The following is an 18,536-nucleotide window of genomic DNA, read 5'->3' on the forward strand; positions in this document are numbered from 1 at the left end:
ACAAAAAAAAAAAACTATTTGTATACAAATTCTTATACAATTGATTCTTTTGTACAAGTATACCCAAATATACATATTAATAGTCATAACAAACATAAAGTTTGCTATGAAACGTAATTATGCAAACTATAGATATAAGATACAAATATAATTTTTATGTTAGATGGTTCAGTACTAATGGCTAGCTCAAACTGAATTGGGCCTTGGCCCAAATCTCAAGGCCCAGGATGCTCCTTAAGAAATGCAGCTTCTGTTCGCATTCTGGTAACTTCTATCACTGTGTCACTCTCATTCAGAAGATCTCCGATCGTCAGATTACAAAGATGGCTGCGTGGACAGCGGTGGCGCGTCAAGCTTCATCCCTCTCTCGACTCTCGGCTACCAAATCAGTGAACACAACCAGCCAAGGCGCACTCCTCATCCAGCGGCGCGGTCTATCCGGTGGCGGTGGTAATTTTCCCCTTTTCATATAATTTTTTAAATTTTTTTGCAGTGAATTGAAGAGCATGAAAACTGGAAATTGCTAAATGCGAGATTAATTGTTTGATTTACGCATTTCCTTTAGATTTCTGAAACTTGTTGAATATAGGACTTATATATATATATATATGATCTCAAGTTACAAATATGTTATAATTACTTGCTAATTAGTACTATTTTGATTTATTAAACCATAGACGCACTAGGTTTGGCTTTGGTTCGCATTGCTTGCTAAATTACTAAATGAGAATTCGTATTCCTTCCATCCCATTTTAAGTGTCTTAAAGCCCAAAAGATATGTATGCTCCCTTGTTTCATTTTGTTTAAGAAAAGAATATGTTTTTCATTTTTTGACTATTCTTTAATTTCAACTTTTGATCAAACATGTTTAAGATGGACATACATTCTACGTATCTTTTAGTTTTAAACCACAGGATTTAAAAGTTTTCTTTACTTTCTTAAACTCTGTTTCAAGTTAAAACCGTAAACAAATTGAAAGAGAGGGAGTGTTTCAAAATATATGTTTTAGACAACCAAGATGAAGTTTCTTTTCAATTTTTCCCTTACTATTGAAGATGCACAAGTATTTGATAATCGTTACATCCCATTTTAAGTGTCGTTTAATGTTTTAGCATGCCCATTAAAAAAATACTAAGTAGAGTGTAATGGTTACTAAATTACTAATACTTGTATATTATTTTCTCTCACCTTATTACTCCCGGTAATACTAACTCAATTAATTAACTCTTAAACCATATTAGTCTTTCCCCTATTATTATTCAACCAATTAAGGTGCTTTATTTATTTATTAATTCTAAGTTTCTAAATAACCTTAATGACTCCCAAATTATTGTGTCTTATCCATCTTCATTATCATTGGCAAATTTTCTGAAGTTGAAATTCATTCCGTTGAAACTTTCATAACTTTTTTTTGAACTTGGTAACTTTGTATTATATCATGAAACTGTACATGAGTTGTATTGAAACCGTATATTATACAAGGGTACTCCCAATTTCATTGTTCTTTGTCTAAATTGCGTCTAAAACATCAATTATTGAGGCAATGGCTAAATTGAGTCTAAAACATCAATTATAGAGGCAATGTCATTAGATTATAATTGGTTACATCAAAAATATAAAAGCAAGATGCAGTTGAGTTTAACCCTCTGCACATTATTGTCTATGCTCTCAAAGCACCTAGAATTCCACTCTTGCCATATTGCCCACCATATTGCATCAGGGATAATTTTCCATCTACCTCTGTCCTTAGCATGTACACCTGCTTCCTCTGAGGTCTTTGAAACCTCTGAAACCTTCCTAGGCATGGTCTGGGACATATTCTCCATAACTGTTGAGTGTACTTGCAATGTAGAAATAGATGGTTAACAATCTCTAAGTTACTCCACAGAGAAAACATCTAGAGCACAAGGTTATTCCCCTTCTAATGACATTGTCCTGAGAAAGCAGGATACTTTGTGGCTTAGAACTGCTTAGCTCAGTGCTCCCTTCCATGTAGGATGACTTATTTCATTGGCCATTGAAGAGACTGAAGGACTGACAGCTTCACATAAATGATTTGAAGTGCAATGTTTTCTGCTATTCAAATTAATATTCAGATTCATATGTTATATTTTACAGGAGTTTTTCTAGTTGGTTAGAGGTTGTATGACAATGTACAATAGGCTTGAGATTTAGCGAATCTCTCACCAAACTAGAAGAACTCTTGTTTTAGCAAACCCCTTGCTTCTTTAGAGGATAAATACCGAGTAGTGCCACAAGAGGGGTCTAAATGGACTTAGAGTGTTCATATAGCTGTGTCATCTATATTGGTGTTGAAGATTAGTAGTTGTTATAACTTATATTACATTTTACTGTCTTAGTTGGCCTATATATATCTTCTAGCTTTATTGCTTCCATTGTATATTAGAGTTTGAATTTAGCCTTTTAACCCATATAGTCATTTAAATTTACTTAGTTCAGATGGAATGCAAAGAATTTAAATGAACTTTATCTTCGAGAATTTAACAGTGAGAAAATTGGTACGTGACATAAAACTGAAGGAAACGGTGAGTAGTAATCTGTTGTCAAGCTCCTGCCTTTGTTTGTCGTGTGTTAACAATGCAAGCCCTAATGGCATTTGAGATATGGTTTTGGAATGCAAATGTACCATTCAGTGTATTCATGGCTAAGCTATTCGTTGTGATGCAGACCATCATGGTCCTCCAAAGGTGAACATTTGGCAGGATCCAATGAGCCCATCAAAATGGAAAGAAGAGCATGTGAGTTTTTCTGAATATTTACAGTTCTCTTTTCTATTTGTTTAAGCTGTCTTGGGTTCGTTTGGTGGTTTTCTATGATGTTATCATCTTGCCTGTCCTGAAACTGTTGAATTTCTTGTTCGTCACTGTTTAAGACTTGTTTGCTTATTACTTTCATCTGCTTGTGTTGTTTAGAGTCTTTGACTGCTGGATATGTTATGTTTATGGACGGGAACTCTTCTATCTTGGTGGCTTCAGGCCATAATTCTGGTGATAACTTATGACGTTGCTTGTGCCTTGTGAAGTGGAAGTTACATGCCATTTTTACGATAAATTGTACATCTGTGCAATAATTCTGCCTTCTATTTCTGTGAACTAAGGCGGAATCCTTACACATGAGCATGCAACCTGTGTTCCTCATTTCCTGCCACCTTTGTAGTCCCCCAGTACTCTTAAGTAGTCAGGCTTCATAAGCCCCAGTCCTCTTACCCATCACGACACCTAACTTCTCAAGATTGGCAACGGTGGTAGTTTTTGGAATAGGTTTTGCAGCAGCGGTGAAAGATGCTTTAGGAGAAATGGGGATAACAGTATTGTACCCAAGAAGAAATAAGAACCCTTTGGGGAATGATTACTAGCCACTTCGAACTTATTGTTCCAAGAACTCCCAAAAAATTTGCCAGGCTCTTCCCAAATGCTCAGAATCCTTCAGTCCAGGAGCTTTGAACTTTTGGGCGGGTAAGAGCCGCCTCTTAATTTAGTTGGAATAGATAAAAGCTGTTGTATTTTAATCTGATGGGAAAAATTGGCAGCTTCTAACCTTCTACATGTGCTAGGGTGGGGAGGCTTGTTGATAATGAGGGACAGAAACAGATTGAGGGAGTGAGAAGTTAAGTGATGACCATTGAGGTGGGGGTGATGTTGGGGCTGTCTGATGCCAGATTCTCTGTAGCGAGTTGTAGGTGAAGAGAAAAGAGGCGATGCCAGAAATGTTAGTTGAAGGTTGAACTTACCCATGAAATTTGTCGTGTGTTTTCATGTAATGTTGCAGAGTGCTGGGCACTATAAAAACAAGAATGTCATATATAAAGATTTATGGTTCAATATTCTACTTGCTATTGTTTGATCAACTCTCCATCATCTTTTCTGTAATTACCATATCCATTATATTTGTTCTATCAGTATGCTCGTGTAGTTGTATGCTGCTGATGTTCACATATGGTGGTATTTTCTTTACTGTTACAGAACAAAGAAGAGTCGTTTAGAGTTAGCAGTAACATACAGGTTAATTGATCAAGTGTTAACCTTTTGTTGTAGCGATCTAGTTGAAGGTGTCCTAAATGTTAAGCCATTTGCTACTCTGCTATTACCAAATTGTCAACATCATGGGTTCTCGGTCACATTTTTGTACACATTGTCATAGTGATTGCATCTCTCTTTACTTTCTTCCAGTGTTACTGGGGTCAGAATTTACCGAGTTTATGCTAATACAAACACCTAAACTAGGTGTACATCATAAACTTGTAAGTTTGACTAGGAACTTACTTCTTTTGCAGTTTGTGATAGCCTCTCTTACTGGTTGGGGTTTGGTCTTCTATGGGGGTTATAAGCTCTTCTCAGGAGGAAAGAAAGAGAAGAAGGAAGAGGTACACTTCCTGTTATTAAATAAGTGTTTTGGAATATTTTGTAGCTATTAATATTTATGTAATACTTTGTTTGAAGCAAATAGGAAATTTAGTTTCTATCTTCTTATAGCGAGTCCAGTTAAATGGCTGTAGAATATGATAGGAATTTCAAATCTATTTTAAACTATTTTGCTAGCATCTAGCTGACTGAAATTTGGTCTAGTATTCACCACATAGTGTTTGTTTGGTACGAAGGAAAAGTATTTTCTTGGTAAATAAGTGGTCTTCTCACTTATTTTATCATGTTTGGTAAATAAGTAAAAAATATATTCCTGAGAGAATTTCTATATAATCTAAGCAAACACTAGAATGGAGTGTTTGGGCAGGGTGGTGGGGTGGAAGTATTGGTGGGTAGTGTGTATGTTGACTCCCAAAACAATTACATTAACCTTCATTTAACCATACAGGACATCCTTTGTTCCATTTTAGGATTTGAAACAGTGACAATAGGATTGAAATTGTCAAGTGACGGTGGGGGTTGGGAGAAGACAATCCGTGGAATACCATTTATCGAACTTGTTTTCCCTACTCTAATTGGGGAAGTCATTTAACCTTTAAAAGGGAGAACTTAAAGCTAATGTTCTCTAGTTACTTGAAATTTGGTCTCTCTCTCTATATATACATCCTCTGATTTACTTAAATCTCTTTGCAGAAATGATCACACGGACGTCGGGTTGTCTCTATTCACCGGCAATAAAGTAGTGTAAGTTGCTAGGTCTTAGTGGCCTAGTTCAAGCCAACATGAGGATGTAATTTGTCGTCCCCTATCCATTCCCATTCTAGCTTTGAACTTTTGAGTTGTACATGAAATGTTGATTGAACAATCAACTTTGAGTGCTTTTTTCTGAATTGTTAATCCATTTAATAACTATCACCATGAGTATGTTGAGGAGATGCAAAACACATGATTAATCGCTCTATACATTGAATATCTTATTTGTGAGTTCAATATGCCCTAGTGAGTCAAATGCATCCAGAGGTGTGCGACATCGACAACAACATAACTAGTGTAATCCTGTAAGTAGGATATGGGTTGTGTGGTGTGTATGTCGCCTTACCCTGTATTTTGTGAAGGTGTGACACTATGTTACATTGTTCAAATTGAACAATATGCCAGGTCGAGATGTTTTTTTTATGCATCCTCGTGAGTCTATCAATAAAAATGTTTATGATGTGCATAATATATATGTATATATCGTATAATATATGTTTGGCTGGTGTATTTTACGTTGAAACGAGAAAAAAAGAGAGTACATTTTGGCTATTAAATGTCAATTGATTGAAAGGTCATTTGTGTACTGTGAGTACATTCGAAACATAATTACTATACGTGGAGTTATAATCTCGTGAAGTATTTGAGTCTTTGGCATTAAAGTAGAGCACATTCAAGAGAAACAGATGAGCTGAACCTCTCTATTTCTCCAATATTGGTTGTGACTTGTGAGGGCACAATTTACCAATTTTCTTTCAAACAAATTACTTCTTCTGTTTAACAATGGTTGTTCATTATTGGCTTGGTATACATCCTAAAAGATAATAGATAACAGGGGCAATATTATTTTTTGAATTTATTCAATTTATTGCTTTGAAAAATGTATTAGATATTTAATAGGAAGTGGAGAACAGACACAAAAGGATAAATTATCTTTTGGTTTTTCAAATCGAATAAGTATTGTTTAGTATAGTGAACAAATAATGATGGCGGAGGGAGTGTACAAACTCTCTTTCAATCCTTCTATGATATTTATGTACCTTAAAACTTATGAGAGACTGGATCTAAATGGTGGTGAAAGAGAATTTAATGATTCAAACTCATCATTCAAACCCTCAAGTGTATTGAAACTTTAATTAAGCTTTCTATCCAAATTCAATTTTGCAACATACATCGACTTTTAAATCTTTTGTTCAGACCCCCTAACTAATTCATGACTTCACAATGTGAATTTATTAATATTTGACTTATACGCAAACTTTAGAATTATTCAAATTCATAAATATAGAATAAAATTCTAAATAGAAAATTTGATCAATCAATCATATCAATGTTACATTTATTTCGACATAGAAATAAACTGTTTGAAAGATAGAGATGGTTGTGTAAACTTCATCTCTCTTTGGATCTCAAGGAGTTTTTCTGAAGTTGAAATGCGTTTATATTTTTGTCAAAATAGAATCACGTGTGTAGTTGATGTATAAATCAAACAATATATTTTCTTTTAAACTTTCCTTAAAAAAATAAATCTTTTTACAAGTGAGCACACATACATAGACAAACTTGTATATGTGTTTAGTTTTTTTCTAATCTTGTTTACTTTTTAATGGCGTAAAATTTATTTAAGATTGTAACTAGAAACCTATTTAATTTCTCATTTTTTTTCTTTAGTATTTGCATCGGAGCCGATTCGTGCTATAGAGCTTATTTTAATTCCTAGAACTTTGATCTCTAATTAAAAGTGGAGAGATCCAAACGGATCTATTTTGGTTATTTTTCCAAACTAGTGATTAAACTCACTTTAATTGTGGCAAAAAAAAATTACACCATTAGCTGATTTCTTTTTTATGTCGATAGTCTTCCATTTGTAACATGTCTAAACATTATAAAGTAGATATCAAAAACCAGCGCCTCACGTCCTCTCGAGTGCCATAATTGCACAGCATACAATTGTATTTTCACACCTGAACTCCACTTGTATCCCACTCTACCAGTCACTCACTGAGTTCACAACAACTTGTTTTTTCAGATTACAGCTGGATATGTTGGGGAAGGAAGACATGGATGTCTGTCTTACAGGATTAAGGGTTGGATGAGAAGAAGAGAAAATGAAGTTTGGATCACTAAAACATACTCAACCATCAAGATACATTCAAAGTAAAACAATAGCAAGGATGAGTGAGTATGTAAGACTGAAATTCAATAGAGAGTTGGCGTAATCCAAGTTGGAGGACAAAAACGACTGAGGGAAACACCATTGTAATGCGGCTGAATGCTGCCATCTGCTAGGTTGAACACCCCCATGTCCAGCCCTCCTCCTTCTTCATAGGCTAGGTATGTTAAAAGATAATCGTCTGTGAAATAATTAAATATAATAATAATATAACAATATGAAAATAATAATAATAATTATTATAATAATAAATAATAACAATATATAAAATATTATTATAAAATAAATAATAATAATAATAATAAATAATAAAATAAATAATAATTATATATAAAAAATATTATTAATTCATAATAATATAATATATGATAATAATAACAATAAAGAATAATAAAATAAATAATATATATGACACGTGTGATATTTGTTGGTGTGTATCTCAAAAAAAAGTGGTGCATAATGTATTAAGCCGTAAATGAAAGAAGATACAAAAGGCACTTTTTCCGGTAGAGTAGCGTATCTGAGAGATTCTCTTTCACTATCGGTAAACTAAAATATGAATGTGAAATCTGCCGGTGGAGTCGTTTCTGTGTTGTGAAATTGTTGGATTTTGATTCAAATTTGTTGTATTGAGAGATAATGGAGAAGGAGAAGTACTCGGAGGAATTGAATGTGGCTGTGAGGGTTGTTCATATGGCGTGTAGTCTCTGTCAAAAGGTGCAAAAGGGTTTGCTTGGTAAAGCATTTGGTGATGATGATGAGGTTAAGTCTAAGGATGATGATTCTCTTGTTACTATTGCAGGTAGCTTTTTGATTTTTTTTGCAATTTTGTTTTATAATGGGGAATTGTATGGGTGGGTTTTCGATTAGTAGATACTTTGTGAGTATGGGTAGGTAATCACATTGAGATGGAGGATATGTGTTGTAGCGGAATCATGATTTTCACTAAAAGGGATTGGCTGTTTGTTTCACTAGGAATTTAGAGCTGATTTAAGGTGTTGAAAGTACTCTGGATTATAAGAATTTGTTACTTGCTTTCTCATACACATGGGAGCTAAAAGTAGGACGAAGTTGTAGTGGAAAAGGGGGTTAATAGTATGATATATGTTCTCGAATTGAATTGAAACGCGAGTGTTCAATAAGGGCATGATGCATCATTGGCCTTGCAACATTACTATCCGATAACACTAGGCCAGACAGCTGATTCAGCTTGAACCCCGTAACCACAACCATACGAGTTAAGAAGTTACTATGTTTGATAAATTCTTTCACTGCAGTGACTTTGACAGTAGTGGTGTATGTAGGAGTTTGTGCAAGCAATGTTGGCCTATTGTCCACAATTCAACTTGTATGTGGTTTTGACTGTTTACTGTAGTATTTTTAAGATTTTACTTCCGGTCTCAAATTGATTTTTACCATTAAGTAGTGTTGGCCTATTGCGTATATACATTTCTGTATTCTTAGAAAGATATAATTTACACACACATATACAAGAATTGTTTCTTATAACGCGGAGTGTATGAACACATTTTATTAAAGTATGTTCTTCCCTGTCTGTCAGCGTAACTGCTTTCTCTTCCCCTTTGAGTAGGAAGCAAGTAACGTTGGCCGAACACTATCCGCAACAGAATCAGTTGACTTGCAATGTGAGTCGCTGAATGAGTCACACACTATGCCACTTCATTAAATCTTTCCCTGTCTTTAGAAATATAATATTTAGGATGGTTAGATAGTGGGTTGAACCTGGTACCGATTGCTACTTGCATAAATAAAGCATCTTCTACAGAAATGGATATAACACAGTTGCCATACAACCAACTAATCAACATCAATTTACATATCTTTCAATTATCCTTTATCACTCAGTCATCTATTTACGTTATTTCAAACATTCCTGTACAACTTTCTTAGCTTCACCTTAGCCAAATATTAGTCTAAGTCCAGTTTTCAAAGACAGGATTTTGCTCGTTAATTGTTAGTCAAGATGCCTTATCGAGTCCAGAAGAGAAGTAGAATCCTCTTCCCTACATCATTTAATCGTTGGAATACAAATTTAGAATTGTGCGGAAGTGAAGGTCTAAACTACTACTTCTTAGTATCATTCTTTCAGCGACAAGCCGACAACAAGAAAATAAGAAGTAGCAAAAGAGTGGAATAAGCATTTATTTTGGTATAAAATTCTATGTAGAGAATGCTCTCATTACTCTTGAGATATTATAAATTTTACATTGCTTGTACAATTGAAACAAATACCCTCTTATACTAGCTTACATTGTGCAACTACAAGGGCTACAAATGATGTTCCTTTTCCGATGGAAGTTTGATGTATCTTTATCTGGCAGTGGTGCTCCTGAACTGTTAAAGGAGAAGCTTCCTTTTCAGAGGCAAATACATGCTTTTAAGTAGTTGGAAAGTGGAAATTGACCTTAAAATCACTGAAGTTCATTTCCTTAGATGACATAAAATATGGCCTATCTATCTTTATTGTTCACTAATCATCTGCATAGAAATGGGGTTCACATGACAATTGAAAATTCTTGGATGGTAGATAAATGATGATGTTTCTACTTTGACATATTTCATAATTCTTAAATCATGGGAACTGTTGGTTAGTCTCATCATGCTTGGTTTTAGAAGCCTAATAGAAAAAGCAAGTCCAGATTCTTCTTCTAATATGAAGGTGTTTGGATTAACTTGTGCAGACTTCAACAATTACGCTAGGTACTTGCTATCTCCCAGCACATATATCGAGTAACTCTAACCACAAGACTTAGTAGATAAAATGAAATCACCTACATTTTTTTGCCCTTACTGGGATTTGGACCCTGATCTCCCTTGATTTTATCCTTCCTCATTGATCTTCACGTCACATCCTTGGAATTCTTACAAGACACAAAAACTTCTCTCCGTTGTCTTCTGCTCTTAATACTTTATATTTGATCATTATGCTTAACAAGCACTTTAAGTTCACTGGGGTTGCGAGTAGTAGTGATTCTTATGTTAAGAAGCAGTAGCAGTAACTCTAAGGATCACTTTGATACTTACATCTAGTTCGAAGCTTTTTAATCTTTATACTCATAAAAACTTAAATAAGGAACATAAATTATCAATAGAGACACTCTATTGTCACATAATCTGACCCTCTTATTTCTTTTCTCATTTCCACGAGGTATTCACCATATGGTTAGCTTCAAAGCCAAAGGTCAAGCAGTAGATTAGTTTCAGTTATGAGTCTCAAGTTCTGTCTTAGTTGATACAGCTGCTTTTAGTTCACTAATATGCAAGAGAACACCCATAAAAATGACTTCGCTTGCTTGACATATGAATGATTTTCCATGTAGCCAGCCACTCATGTTGTGTCTTCAGTTTGACTACTGAAGGGATCACAGGATTATGCAAAATGTCAGGAAATAAGCTGCATTCTTGAATCTCTTCACCTTGTTTAGTTAACAGGATTAGTGATACTTTCGCTGCTAAATTTTGTATTTAGAATCAATATTCCATTCTTCAACATATTAACATTTGAATAATTGTTGAGAAGGAGTTGGCTGTGGTGGAGTAGTTATGCTGATTTAGATTCTTATGGACGTACTGTTTGATGGATATTAAATCCTAATTATTCAACAAGTATTTTCATTGTATACATGGATTGCAAATGCGGCAGTAACCTAAAGTTGATTTTGTCAATTTGTTAATGTTCAACGGGCGGAATTTTGAGATATTAGTAATTTCTTTTCATTTCCCATTGCTGGATAAAAGTTCAGATGCTTGAGGTTTTATTTTGGCTGCTTAGTGATATATCTCTTTTTTTACTTTATAGGAGTGAAACAGCATATTCTGATTATTTGTTCAGACTGTTTAAAATTGTTTTTGGATTCTGATAGCGTTCAATGGAAAAACCTGCATTTAAACGGACTCGATTTTGCTTGTAGGGAAGGAGGAAAGCATTATGCTCCCTCCATAATTGTCCACTAAACTATCTTGGGATGTCCAACAATAGTTGTCCACTTTATAAAATCAATGAATAATTTTTACACTTAGTTCCTAATTCACCCTTATCATTAATCATAGTCATTCCTTATTACATTTTTCAAGACATTGTATTTATTATTTTTAAAGGGTGATTCTTAAGAAGTGTACAAAGTCAAAAGTGGACAACTATTGTTGGACAAAGGGAGTATTATTATTTAAGAATAAATGTTTTCAGCACTTAGAAATTTGGTGTATGGCTGATTTTTCTGGATGTTGATATAATGCCGGATTTTTTTGGTGTTCTTAGTACAATAGGATCCCTGACTAGCTTTTCTGCTTCTTGTATCTGCGGTGTACTATCTTAGTGCTGTGCTTCATAATAAAATTACCTTACTTATCAAAAAAAAGGGGGCTGGTTTTTAATGTTTGTTTTTATTCCTTCAATTATTCAGGGTGGAAGAAGTTCTTACTAGTTCCAAGTTTGCATCTTTTAAAGTTATTGTATAGATTGTCTACAATGCACACTAAGTATTTCCTGCAATTTCTTTGCATGGATAGATTGGAGTGTGCAAGCAACTGTAAGCTGGATCCTTTCAAATACTTTTGGTAGCGAATTTGTCTCCATAGTAGCTGAAGAGGACGTTCAAACTCTTTCCAAGCCTGAATCAGCAGGTCTATTGGGTAAAGTTGTCAGCACTGTCAATGAATGCTTAGCACAAGCTTCTAGATATGGTCTGAAAGGTCCAGATAAAATCCTGGGGCCTTCAGAAATTCTGGAGGCTATTAGTCGCTGCAATTCAAAAGGAGGCCCTCTTGGCAGGCATTGGGTTCTTGACCCGGTTGATGGTACACTGGGGTTTGTGCGTGGAGGTCAATATGCTGTAGCTTTAGCGTTGATTGATAATGCGGAGGTTGTAGTTGGAGTGCTAGGATGCCCTAATTATCATATGAAAAGGGACAGGCATAATAAGCAACAACAAAATCATATTTCATCAGAAGTTCCAGTGCCCTCACCTGATATGTTGGAAGAAGGATGTGTGATGTACTCAAAAAAAGGTACTGGTGAAGCTTGGGTGCAGCCAACGGTTTATGGTGATGGTAAATATGAATGGCCAAATTTTGCCAAACAAGTTCGTGTTTCTCCAATTGATGATCCAGCATTGGCAACTTTTTGTGAGCCAGTTGAGAGAGCTAATTCAAATCACTCCTTTGCAGCTGGACTTGCTTCCTCTGTTGGGCTTAGGTTTGTTGATAAACTATCTCTACTAATTTGCTGCCAGTCACAGCCAGCCTCCAGAAATTCATTTTTGTTATAAAAGGCTTAAACAGCCAAAGCCAGCAAAGACCGTCATTGCATAGATAACTGCTCCTCTAACTAGGTGCATTAGCTGCACCAATGTTCTTCCTTCTTGATTTTTCTAGCGTTGTTTTTTTCAATCAACGCAATACACTTGCTTTAGGAAAAAATTGTTGATATCATACTTAACGGGGGGAAAATAAGAAGAAAAAGAAACATGTTGATATGTTATTTGACCTTTGAGAATTATTTTTAAATGTTTTGACTCCAACATTTTGCCACTGTTGGTTATCTATTTATCCTGCTATATTCTTCTTCAGACAATTGGATCTTTCTACTATTCTCTTGTACTTCATGTTGGTGTGTAGCAACTGTAACATGCGTGCTTTCTCAGGGTGATAAGTTGTGTTCTCTAACATATTAATCTCCCTTGGCAGAAACAAGCCCCTCCGTGTTTATAGCATGGTAAAATATGCTGCCATAGCACAGGGAGATGCTGAAATTTTCATGAAATTTGCTAGAGCTGGGTACAAAGAGAAGATTTGGGACCATGCAGCTGGTGTTCTCATTGTACAAGAGGCTGGCGGTGTGGTGACTGATGCAGGAGGGCGTTCACTTGATTTTTCTAAAGGGATATACTTGGAAAGTCTTGATAGGGGAATAGTTGCTTGCTCTGGCACTAAACTGCATGAGAAATTAATTGGAGCTGTTTATGCCAGCTGGGAGTCCTCTAGTCTATGAATATTTCTTATCTTCTACAAGGACAGTGACGGGTTTTTGTCTTATTACGTACTCCCAGGTAAAGTCCTTTGCTATAATTGTGCGTCTCACTCATTGCTTTTGTTTTGCACATTACCACAACTACGCCTCAACCCCAACCAAGTAGTAGTTAGCCATATGAATCCTCATTGTTATGTCGCTACAATTTTAGTCCATAATTGACTAGTTTTACGTAGGATGTCAACCTACTGCAACCTTCCTCTATACAGGCTTGTGATCTGCAACATGAGCAAAAGCTCACACATGCAAATTTCTTCTCTACATCAAATTTCATTTAACCATTCTCATATTTCCAGTGCCCAACTCTTGCTTGCATTAATCTAATCTTATCTTCATATATAATCATAATGTAGCTTCCTGCAAGTAGATTTGTGTTTGCTCACTCGTCTGGTAGTCTCATAACAAAGTCAATACCCGCCCCCTACAAAATTGTTTTTGAAAAGGTCGTTTATTAATAGGAAACTTTGTTGCGATTGCAGGTGGTAAACATGACTTCTACTCTCATCAAATTCTAAATAGGTAATCTTCAAGTGAATAACTTTGACAAATGGAGTACACTACAACATTGCAATTGGTTCATGAGCTACACGTTTGCTCTGGGAAGACATAAAATGGCGGACTGGTTTTCCCAACAGACGGGCATTTCTGAGGCCAATGTCGCGTAGAAATGCTAGCTAATTGGTTTCGCGGAGCACAAAACTCTGATTCTACTACTGCAGAGAAGAGTTTGCTAGTTGTTCTTAGACAGTTGGAAGGGGAAAAAAATCTCATTGCTTCAACAACCAAGTTTTAAAAGTACATATACTTTCCACTCTTCTATCCATCCCCCTTCATTTAAGATTCAGTAATTTTAGTTTTCAATTTTTGAAAATACTATACTATCATCACGCCAAATTAATTTGATACTTTAAAGCTCATTTACGGTATTTTGCCTTATTGAAAATCAATCATCATAGTTTTGCATATATAAAAGAAATAATAGAGAGTTACAACTTTCGAACTTCTCATGTAGAAATACATGTATACAAGAACAAGTTCAATTTTCTATAATTATTTTGTACCATACATGAACTATAAATGATACTTATAATATATTAATTAGACAGATTATAAATTGGGTAAAAATTAAAATTTTAATATTGAAATGGAGGGTCCGGCCAGGGAGCCAACCCTATAGAGATCCACAAATTATGTCGGCCATATGTCTTGATAGCCATACAGCACTCACCACGCAGGCGAGAGTGGCATATTTAGCCAACCGACCCTTTTTAAGCCTTCAATTAATTACAACTTTTGATTTTATAGCATATGATTCCCTTCACACTTTGCTCATTTGTCGATGTGGGAGTGTATAGTTACAATATTTTTCTTATTCTTTTCTTGTTTTTGTTTAATTCTCCCTCCGTTTAAAAAAAAATTGATATTCATTCCTTTTTAGTTTGTTTAAAAAAAATTGATATTTTTTTTTTGTTAACATTTTAATTTCATCTTTCCACGTAGCATGTTTAATATCACAAAATCAAATAATAATTTTATACGTTTGACCTAACTTTAATTTAGGACGACAAGATTCAAAAGTATTCTTAAATTTCGTAACAAGTGAAACCAGACTATTCTTCGTGAAACGGAGGGAATATTTATATTATAGTTGGATATCGAAAAATTCTAGGTAACATGTCTTTTTTTTAAAATAAATTAAAGTTTAATCTAATTTTTTTAGTTTAGAATGTGATATAGATATAAATGAGGTGTATTTGTAGAGTTATTTATTTGCAAATATAGAGAGAGTAATATCATTAATGGTAAACCTACCCTACTTCTCTAGTCCTACTTGTCACTCATTCTTTATTTTCTAGAGTCATCACAATAAGACTTAAAAATAAGAAATGTATTGATCTTTTATTAATGATAAATACTTTTTTTATTATTAATTTGAGATTTTAAATTCAAGTCTTATAGAATATGAAATTGCCTTTAATAGAAAACGTGTTACTTTTAATTTGAATTTAGATTTAGTCAAACTATATTACCACATTCACAAATACTAGGTGGATTTTTTTAATAAAAATAGAGTTGGCTATAAGCACCTATAAGAATAGATATGTAGCTTATACACTATTAAATCTTGACCTAATTAATTAAAACCTTCTGTATGATCTTAATATATTATAAAAGCCAAGATACCAACAAAAAATATCTTACATTCTAAAATAAATATTTTGAAAATAACCTCTTAATTTCCTTTTCATTCCTCCATTTTATTTTATTTTTGCTTTAGAAGATGCCATCAACTGAGGTGCATGTATTGGAGGGTCAATGGTCAAGTGGTCTTTGTGATTGCTTCAATGATCCTATCAACTGTATAATTAAATTTTGCATTTTTTGTGTGTTTCATTATTATTACAAACTCCAATTTCTGAAATAATTCTTAATTTTTTTTGAAGGTGTGGCTACTTGTTTTTTTCCTTGCATAACCATGGGGGAGAATGCTGAGATTATATCAAAAGGAGAAACATGTAAGTTTAGTCTTCCTTTCTTTTTCGATCCTACTCGTGGGATTAAACTGTTGTTGAAATCTTAACATAAATCTTAGGTGGTAAGTACTCCTTTTCATTTATAATTATCGTCTTAGATTTAAGCTCATAGAATAAGTCATCTTTGCTAAAACAACACTTTACCTTTTGAACTGAGATTTTCAAACGTAAACTCTAGAATATCGAAATATTATATATGAAATTTGAAAGTACCTTCTTTTTTCTTTTTCTTTTTTTGCAGCTTGTGTAGCAGCAACAACAATTTACTTCTTACTGTGCTCAATAGGGTGCCAAGGTGGTTATGGATTTCATTACAGATCCAAATTGAGAAAATTGTTAGGTTTGCCAAAGGAAACATGTAAAGATAACATAGTACATGGCTGCTGTTGTTTTTGTGCAATTTGTCAAGAGCATAGAGAACTTAAACTCCATGGAGCTGATCCCACCATTGGTAGTTACTTTAACTTTCATCTAGTCGAGATCGGAGTTTAAGTTATATGCACTGACACTGTTATATTGCTTAAAAACTATTGATGTATTTTTGTTGAATTTTATAAATATTTATTACTTTTGAAAGATTTGACACACATCTAATAATATTATTTGTGAAGAGTTTAAGCAATATAAGTAATAATTAGACTTTCATTGAAGTGAAGATCAAAATTTTCAGAAATGTTTGTCATAGGCCTTTTCAAAGTTTTCTAATTTTAGAGGATCTAATTACACATCTGACAATATTTTTCAAAAGCATTGTTTGATTATATATTGCACTAATTTTTTTATTCGCTTTTTACGATGTATTTTTCTAAGTGAAAAATATTTTCTGGCTCATAAAACTCGTAACTTTTTCTCAAGTGAAATATTTGTTCAAATACCTTTCTTTTGATTTCAAATTTAAAAATTGCTGCTTCTTTTTTGAATTTCAATCAAACTTGTGTGAAATGCCTACTAACTTGTTTGGTGATGGTTACGACTATAGGTTGGAAAGCAAATGTAGAGAATTGGAGAAGTCAAGCGGTAACTGTTCCTCCATTCTTTGAACCACAAATGATGCGCTAGGCTTTTGATTAGATGGTGGACATAATATGACGGAGTTGATTCAGGCTTAACTTACGTTACAGTTCCGCATAAAAGTTTGTTTATTTTTTTGATAAAGGATCTCCATTTTGAATTTTTAACTATGTAGCTTCGATAATTGTGGCTCTTAAATGTTTAGAATATGTCTGAAAATTGATAAGGCTTCACGTACTGCTTTCCCGATTTCCAAAGGAAGGTTCCATAAAGGTTTTGAAAAAAAAAAATCAATCGAAAGTCATATGATCAAAATATTCAGATTAATACAAATGAGAAAATCGTTTAATTCTTGTGAATTGGCCCCTAAATTTAAAAAATGGACTTTAAAAATTGTGAGACTATGTGTACTACTCACTCAACTCCCTACGTAAATGTTTCACAAAGAATTGTATGAAAGTCATATCACCAAGAATAAGACTAGTTCACACGAAAATTTGAGAAAATCGTCTAATTCTTATAAATTGACATCTAAATGCCTAAATGAATTCTAAATTTTTTAAGACTATACTTACTGCTTCTCCAACTTCTTATAAAGAGTTTCGTGTAAAGAAATTATCTAAAAGTCAAATCATTAAAATATTAATGGGCTAACACACACGAAAATCTGAGAAAAATTCACCTAATCCTTATAATCTGGGCCTTTAAATGCCCAAAACTGATTCTAAAAAATTGTGAGAAGGTACATATTGCCCCACTCAACTCCCAACGAAGGGTTCTATAAGAGTTTCACAAAGAAAACGTTTAAAATCTTATCATCAAAATATTCATAAGCGAACCCATACGGAAAAAAAAAAGGAAAACTTGTTTAATTCCCGAAAATTGGTCCTAAATGCTCAAAATAAACTTTATCACATATTGTCCAGGATGTTCTTATAAAATGTGTTTCTTTTTAATTAATCTTTTATAATTGATCATATTAAATATAGGGAAAATTTCATATATGGCAAACTTATTAGATTAAATAACATTATATGAGTATAGTTTACCTAATTACTTTATATGGGTATAGTTTAGTTATTTTAGGTATCTTTAATTTTGTATATAATTTTTTTTATTTATACAATTATATTTTAAAAAGTGGTTTGTAACTGAAGCGTTAAATATGCTAACAATAAATTTAGATAATGCCACAATTTTAGGGAAACGTCCATTTTTTAAGCTAAACGTTCAAATTCAAAAAAAAAAATATTCTGTATATATATATGAACTTACCTTTTTTGTATATTTATATATGTACATGAATATATTAGTTAAACTCCAATAATATATAAAGTTAATACATACTAACTTCAATAATTTGTATATAACTACTACAATATACAAATTATAATCGCATATGATATTTTCCCATCTATATAACTAAATCCAATTACTTTGTGTACATATGTATATAAAAAAAGAGAGCATTTAATATACAATTCCCTACTACCAGCTATTAAAACAAACATGTACATATCAATTTTTGTATATGTATATAAACTTAATATATACTAACTTCAATAATTTGTATATAACTAATAGAATATACAAATTCAAATCATATATAAAAAAAATCATCTGTATAACTAAGT

General features: G+C 33.4%; 1 protein-coding gene, 1 long non-coding RNA gene and 1 other non-coding gene across 3 annotated transcripts; 2 read left to right on the forward strand and 1 right to left on the reverse strand.

The window, feature by feature from the left end:
* The first annotated feature begins 266 nt into the window (after window positions 1-266).
* On the forward strand, window positions 267-5,366 carry LOC101246026 (uncharacterized). Its single transcript, NR_144563.1, has 4 exons — window positions 267-450; window positions 2,689-2,759; window positions 4,295-4,384; window positions 5,076-5,366. It is a non-coding gene; the product is annotated as an uncharacterized lncRNA (long non-coding RNA).
* A 2,378-nt stretch (window positions 5,367-7,744) lies between these two features.
* LOC101246318 (3',5'-bisphosphate nucleotidase AHL) lies at window positions 7,745-17,121 on the forward strand. Its single transcript, XM_004251798.4, has 7 exons — window positions 7,745-8,110; window positions 11,839-12,523; window positions 13,015-13,376; window positions 13,837-14,152; window positions 15,802-15,873; window positions 16,133-16,342; window positions 16,871-17,121. The coding sequence occupies exons 1-3, from the start codon at window positions 7,948-7,950 to the stop codon at window positions 13,316-13,318; spliced, it is 1,152 nt and encodes a 383-aa protein (XP_004251846.1). The 5' UTR covers window positions 7,745-7,947; the 3' UTR covers window positions 13,319-13,376; window positions 13,837-14,152; window positions 15,802-15,873; window positions 16,133-16,342; window positions 16,871-17,121.
* Window positions 14,504-14,627, reverse strand: LOC112940577 (U11 spliceosomal RNA). The gene has a single exon (XR_003244915.1). It is a non-coding gene; the product is annotated as a U11 spliceosomal RNA (small nuclear RNA).
* Window positions 17,122-18,536: the final 1,415 nt, after the last annotated feature.

The sequence above is a fragment of the Solanum lycopersicum genome, chromosome 12, assembly GCF_036512215.1.
Source record: "Solanum lycopersicum chromosome 12, SLM_r2.1".
NCBI classification, from domain to species: Eukaryota; Viridiplantae; Streptophyta; class Magnoliopsida; order Solanales; family Solanaceae; genus Solanum; species Solanum lycopersicum.